At 37.8% G+C, this 7,712-nt stretch overlaps 1 protein-coding gene across 1 annotated transcript; it reads right to left on the bottom strand.

The window, feature by feature from the left end:
• Nucleotides 1-203: 203 nt before the first annotated feature.
• LOC127510233 (ecto-ADP-ribosyltransferase 5-like) lies at nucleotides 204-3,955 on the bottom strand (the record flags this gene model as incomplete). The annotated part of the gene is made up of 1 exon (XM_051889810.1): nucleotides 204-3,955. A coding segment is annotated over one exon (489 nt), but the record flags the coding sequence as incomplete, so codon positions are not given.
• Nucleotides 3,956-7,712: the final 3,757 nt, after the last annotated feature.

Here is a 7,712-nt window from a genome sequence, read left to right as displayed (position 1 = left end):
ATAGGCCTTTTGTGTACATAGAAAAAGTCTTAGATCTTTGAGTTCAGCTCATGAAAAATGGGGGCAAAAACAAAAGTGTTATGTTTATAATTTTGTTCAGTGTACTTAAGAAAGCATCATGCATCCACACTAATTTTAAGTAGTCCTTCCTTAGGGACTTTTATTTTGTAGTTTGCGTAGTAGCAGGTTGCGTTGCAATCAAAGGCGGATCATTTATCTTTTGCTTTTAAGTGAAAATGAACATTTGAACATCTGTTTCATCCATTTTAGCTAAGCTAAATGAACACGTAAATTAGAATTTTGAAAGATCCTGCTGTCCTACTGTTTGGAAATTCACACATAAACATAAAAACATGATATCATATCAGAATCAGAATCAGAATGAGCTTTTATTTGCCAGGTGTGCAGAAATGTGTTGTGGTTTTCTCAGGAGCTCTTGGTACACACATATACACATACATATGACATGAGAACAGAAAGAACATTTAAATAAGTACAACTAAGAAAATAATAAATAAGTAAAATAAATAATAATGTGGTATACATCTGGAACAGAAGACATACAGATTTGTGCAATATGTATTGTATATACAGTAGGATGAATAAAATCATATATATATACACACACACACACACACACACACACACACACAAAATTCTAAATAAAGCATACATTAAAGAAAATTAATATAACACACTAATTCAGGCACTGAACTGCTCTGAGACTCAAAGGTTGGAGATCCAAATGCAGCTTTATTTAAGGGACAATCCAGAACCATGATCAAAAATAACAGGCAAAAGGACAAAACACTGGCAGGCAGTCCAAACAAACAAATATGGCAGGGAACAGGCAAAAGGGAAATCCAAGAAAAAGGCAAAATTAAAAAAAAAAAAAAAAAAAAAAAAAAAAAGCAACTATTGTCCCATATTGTCTACATTATTGTGAACAATAATGGCAGATTGACCAGGCAGTGTGTTATGGGTAATGGAGTCTTTGACAATAATAGTAGTGCGGGTTGGAGTGCCCTCTGATGGCAATGACAGGCACTCTCACTGGTGATCGTGACAAATGCAGACAATTCACATTAAAGGTGCTAAAGAGGATGTTTTGTTTTATACATTTTTGCAATATTACTTGAAACTGTCTTTACTAACTGATAAAAGACTATTTATTAGGTGCACTGAAAGGAATAATATTAATATACATCATCTGTGCACGAGGTAGGGCCTTAAGAACATCAGCCAATCGTTTACGCGATCATCGCGTAAACGATTGGCCCTCTGGCTTGTCAATCACTGCCCTGACGTTCCTTGTGAGAGACCTGCGCGGCTGCGCGCTCCAGTAACTTTCCACACTCCACAGGCGCCGCATGCAATGTTTTTGTCAGGAGACAGGAGTAACAACTGCAGATTATGAGTTACCTGCGGTGAGTCCGACATAATGAATCCACTAACACTACACAGCGAATGCAGGTGGTAAACACTCGTATTCTAATACTCGTGCACGAGTTTTGGGAGGCGTTCCCTCGAAATGTGAAGGAGGGGGGCTGTTCTTACGCATGCGCTCATTTCAAAAACTCACTAACGGTCTTCGGTTTCTCAGTCGTCGAAAACATCCTCTGTATTACCTTTAATACAGAGAAACTATAAACTTAACCATCATTTTACATATTTTGTGTTAATAGCTAACAGTCAGCTGGGGCTGATATTTTAACACAGAACATGACAAAACCCAATAAAACCCATACCTGGGACAAACAGCACCAAAAGGCTGATCAGAATGCAGTGCATCAATGTCGAATGAGAAGTCTTAAATGAAATAGGCCTACTAAGTGAAAATATACTAAAAATTAAGCATAAATGTTTTTTTTTTTTTTTTTTTTTGTTAGGTTTTTAGCTCTTGTTTGTAATACAATATTTGTACAGCATGCCTAAAGATGCAGATGTTTTCTTTAGCTGGCATTGTTTGTTACAACAGCAACCATTGAGCTTCTCCTTCGCTTGAAATGCCCTTTAATCTAGCACAGTCAAGAGCACTGTGATTTATTTATTTATTTTCAATTATTTATTTCAGTAAATAAATACAAATACCTGGCTACTGATTTGGCACTTTGCCCATCTTGTTTGTATTTATGTATTGACTTATTCGTTATTACTTTTTTTAGCCAAATAATCTGGGAATTCAACATTCGAAATAAATCATATAGTGCTCTTGACTTGAAGCGCCATAGTATTGTAACTACTACAAACGAGAGCTATAAACCTGACAATTAAAAAAAAAATGATGCATAATTTTTTGTATATTTTTCACTTTTTAACATAGGCCTACTCCTCAACGTGCATGCAGGGTAAATGAAACATTTAGGTTACATCAATGAAATGATTGAAGTCCACGGCCACACCCCCGTGCACACATTTTAGATGGTCGCCACTCGCATAAAACACTGAAAGTGGTCACACTTGCTCAACAAAGAGGAGTCATCACGATCACATTAGCCCCACATACGTCTCAAAATGCAGCTTCTTGATCGAACATTTTCAGTAGTTTAAAGTTTTACTACAACAGGGCAGCAGATAGTTGGATGGGGTTAAACACCGGCAAAAGGATTTCTATCTAGATGGCTGGACTGTTTGCACAGGTTTACTATAATCTGTAAATGTGGAGGAGGAAGTTAAAGAGTCCTGAACGTGTGGCTTTTGGCCCTTCAATCGAGAGATATTTACAGTCCAGGACTTTGCCGCAGCAGAGATTACAGATGAGCCTCCCCTGACTGCCAGACAGAGGAATATTGTTCTCTACAATATAAGACCACATTGAACTACTGTAATGGATATGCCACAAGTATTGTTCTCAGTTTGAAACTGTTGTAGGAAATATTGCCCCATCCTTGTGTGATGTAAAAAAATTCTCTCAATACAGTAATCTCCAGGTCAGATATTTTAACTACTAGAGATCAACCATATGTGTGACATGAAAATACTCCCACCTTTACAGATACTCCAACTCACCCATTGACCACATCATGGCCTGTGTGAGTCCTAATGCCCCAATAAAGCCTGAGAGTCAATGTTCAGTGTTCAGAAATTGTATGTGTGTGTGTGTGTGTGTGTGTGTTCAGCTCTGTGTTTTTCAGAATGTGTTTCTTCAACCGTTTGCCCTCATGGTTTTGAAACGAGGTTGGATGTACAAACTGTTCAAGTACATAGAAAAATATACAGGTTTGGAATGGTAAAAGATAACAGAATTTTCATTTTTGAGTAAAATGTGCTTTTAATCACTAGAAAACAATTACAAAAATCAGGGTGGTAAAATGTGTTTAGACGTGTCAAATTGTTGTGCAGAGTTACATGACTTGACTAAAATAAAATACAGATGACCACATTTGATACAACATTGTTACCTTTTTGGTAATTGTTACCAAACTGTTACCCTGATCACAGCACAAAGCATTATTTTTTAAAGAAATTATTTTTTTTCAGAGTTAATCATATTCACTATTGCACATCTCAGGTCACTTCTTTCTTGAAAGCTTTCCAGCTTGTACACAGTGTCACACCAGAGATTGTTCTTATTTGTTTTCTCCTTGATCTCCTTGACTTTAAACGTTTCATATGGAGGAATCAGCACCTCTTGCATTTTAGGATGCTGAGAATATTCTGTCAGATCAGCACCAAAACAAGTGTAGATTTCAAAACAGGACTTATCTCCAAAACCACTTATTACTTGTTGATCAAAAGAGGAGGATGCAAATGAGCCAAAACGAACCTCTGTGTTTAAAACATTCTCTTTCACATATGTCGAATGTGTACGACGATAAGTTGTCACACATTCATTCTGTATTTTCTTCAGCTTTCGTATTGCTCTTGTTAAGAAAAAGTGAAGTGTATACCATTCGTAAGTCTTGGCTTTGTATTTTTGTTTACCACTACGAACAGCCTCATTGAAATCTTTATATATATATTGTTATTTTTATCAGTCCATATATGAATGGCCTTTAATTCATGCTTTGTCAAGTCAATTTCTGCTACCTGCTGCTTACTTCCTGATGCCTGCTGCTTACTTCCTGCTGCATTCTGCTTACTTCCTGATGCCTGCTGCTTACTTCCTGCTGCATTCTGCTTACTTCCTGCTGCATTCTGCTTACTTCCTGATGCCTGCTGCTTACTTCCTGATGCCTGCTGCTTACTTCCTGCTGCATTCTGCTTACTTCCTGCTGCATTCTGCTTACTTCCTGATGCCTGCTGCTTACTTCCTGATGCCTTCTGCTCACTTCCTGCTGCATCATTTTGCCAAACCTTCTTAAATTTAGGATTATTTTCATTCAGCAAATGTAGATTCCCCACCATTTCCTTTTCACAATCCATAAAATCATCATCAACAGAATTCAGTTGCATATCCAATGGAAATGGTTCATCAGCAGCAGCTCTATGATCCTGTAACAAGAGGAATCATAATGATCCCATCATTCATGTCTGTAATATTCATACCTATATTACAAGCTTACCTTTACTAGAGCAGCTGAAATGAGAAGAAGAGCTTCAATAATCAGCAGCATCTTGATTCAGTCGAATCTCTCAGATGATCCAGTAGATCTAGAGAAAGACAACAAGAAACAGAACAGGGTTTTACTAATACAAAATCAGTGGCTTTTATAGGAATATATACATACATGGATGTGCACGATAAAACTGTTCACCAACTGCTTACATGTTACAATATTAAGTTATGTTATTTTCTGTTTCTAGATAGCTAAATTGTGTCAAATATGCAATTACAACTGTTACTTGCACTGCTACATTGACCTTTTACTTTACCCGCCCCAAATACCTGAAAACATGGTCTTTTCTGATTGTTTCGTAGTATTTCAGGAGCAATAACGAGAGGAGAGGATCAGAAAAGGCAGCTGCTCACAGCCAGATGACAAGGTCGATCTTCAAACCAAAAGATAGAGAAGTTAGCATTTTTATATTGAACATAATCTGTGTGCGTGTGTCACGTGTGTGTGATAAGATGACCAAATGACCCATGATTACAGGAGTCAGTACAATCTCATTTTTCTCGCGCTGTGAGAAGGTAACTGCAGTAAGGAACTGCTGAAAATAAAGAGAAATGTTTTTAAATGAAAAGAATCAATAGAAAGTCACCCCCTTCTCCATTTTGGATTCAAATTCACACATATGATGCACCCAAAGCCCTTTGACTACAGATTCCTTGAAATGGTACAGTAACACTTCACTCCTCAGGCCTCAGAGAGGGACAATGATGAAGAATAAAGTGAAGTGTGTAATTCTGCAGTCTGTTATTCAGTATATGTGAGACTGCACTAATGACACAATTTTTCTCAAAGTGTTTATTGTGCACAAAATGACCAGTTGGAGACCAGAAGAAGACTACATACTCAGTCAACATTAACAATAACAAACTTTCGAACTTGCAGAATATCAGGTTAGAAAAAAAGGTTTTGGGAAATAATGCATATTTTGTTTTAATATTGATACCTTTAAAATAGATGTTGTTTCTCATCTCAGTATTCAAAAGTAACTGGAAATGTTTTGAAAAGGTCTTTATGCCTCAGACAATGAATGATACTCCTCCAGATACAGATTAAAGGCTCTGGAAATGCAAATGCAATGATTGTGGTTCAAAGGCTGTATAAGATAAGGATGTTCGTTAAGGTTAATTTGAATCATGAACCTCTTATCTCACACTTCTAGGAAAACGAAGTGACCTCAACTGTGCAGTCCCATACACTGCATAATGCATTATTAGTTTTATTTCATTTTAAAATCTGAACTTCTTCCAACTTGTGATTATTTTATTCTTCAAAATATCTTCTTTTGTGTTGAGCAGAAGAGAGAAATTCATACAGGTTTGAAAGAAATTGAGAGTGAGTAAATGATGACAGAATTTTTATTTTGGGGTACTATCCCTTGATACTAGACCCTGCACTCTATATTTTTACCTTTGTTATATGTAGGTGTATTTATGTATTTGCCTGCCCTCTAGGGGCAGGAAAAGCGTGATTTACATTTGTCCTAATTCAGCAGATCCCTTACACCTGTGGACTATTATCCCATGCTTAAAGGAAGCCAAGTTGCCACACTTCAGCGGCGGAACTTGAGTGGCCGTCCCGAGATGGAGCTGCGCTCTCTTTTTTATGTAGCCCTTTATTTTCCTGTCTAATTTCTCCCATTCGTTGTTATATTTTGTCTAGTGATGTCCAAATGAAGCAATGAACCAGTATTGAACCACTTCATCAATTGTTTTGAAAATGGGTTCATTCATTCAATGCTTCGTTTCAGTGACATCTAGTGGCGAAATTGTAGATAGCAAAATGATGTCTGGTTTGTGTGAATGATGTAAATAAAATTTGATTAATTGGTTGATTCTGTTAACCTAGGCTATGTAGTGTCATTTTGGGTGTCTATATAGTCATATTACACGCCAAAAAATGCTGCTGAAGCGTGCGCGCAGCAAAGTCTCGCGTCACGAAGCCTCTCGCGATGCGAAGCAGTAGGCTTGTTTGAGATGCGCCTCGCCTGAAACTCAGCCGAGAGTATGCGGCTGCAGTGAGGGGAGGAGTGAAAAAAGTGCAGGACAGACGGACAGTTCTCTGTTCTCGTAGTGGATCACACACCTACGAGACCAAAGGCGGATATCGCGGGATTCACACTCGTGCGCTGTGTTGCTGATAAACTGGATGTAATTTAAGTTCTCTTGCTTTTATATGAAAATAAACATAATGAACAATACACCCAAAGAACTTATTTATTTCCATTCGAAAGCTGTGTGTATCAATCATTTTTACTTTAATTATAGACATGTTTATATATATATATATTTTATAAATGACAACAATCACATAACCCATAGAGAGATCGCTGTCAGAGACTTTAGGGAATATTTGCACATTATTTTTACATTATTTTTTAGGATCAATACATCACGGTTGTTTAAACCAATAAGCATTAAGCTGTGTCATCATCAAGTCGTTTCCCATCGTGCTTTTGGTCAGCGCAGTCAGTGGAGAGCAACTGCGCTCGACTGCAGAATCCGATGAGGCCGTCGGCATAACATCAGAGCAAGGTGGCCCACCCTCGGACACATTTCTAACCGGCATGCATCTTGCGGTGATCACTGGTGATCGGTTCTGCGCAGAATTTGCTCATCTCAAACAAGCCTAGTATCGACTGGTCTGAACCAGTCGCGTGATTCACTCAGAGAACCGAAGCAGTTGCTGCTTCGGACGTCATTGGTCACGTGTGTTTTTCCACACCAAAGCACGCTTCGAAGCAGTAGTTCAAGAAAAATGCTGCTTCGAGTTCGAAGCTTGTGTCGGAGCATCGGTGTCAGACAGCCATCACTAATTTTGTCTCATTAATAATTTACCCTTTTTGACCGAGCCGTTGTGTCATTGTGACACCTTAAAGTATGTACACATTTTGAATATTGTGGTTTTGGAAGAAAAAGTTTTTCTATATATATTTTTTCATTTTTGCTTATGTTTTATATGTTAAATGTAACGGGAAACTGGAAAATGTCAAATTATTTTTTGTTGAGTGAGAGCAGGACTCTTATTTTGAAAGGGAACTGTGGACTCTGAACCTTGTGAAGTCTGAACCTGCGGTTCCTCTCGTACTGAGCAGGATTACTATTGCAACGACACGACCATCAGTAGGGTAAAACTAACCTGTCGCCTCTGGCTTGCTTA

This window comes from Ctenopharyngodon idella, chromosome 3 (genome assembly GCF_019924925.1).
Source record: "Ctenopharyngodon idella isolate HZGC_01 chromosome 3, HZGC01, whole genome shotgun sequence".
Lineage (NCBI taxonomy): Eukaryota > Metazoa > Chordata > Actinopteri > Cypriniformes > Xenocyprididae > Ctenopharyngodon > Ctenopharyngodon idella.
This window is presented reverse-complemented; position numbering and strand designations above follow the sequence as displayed.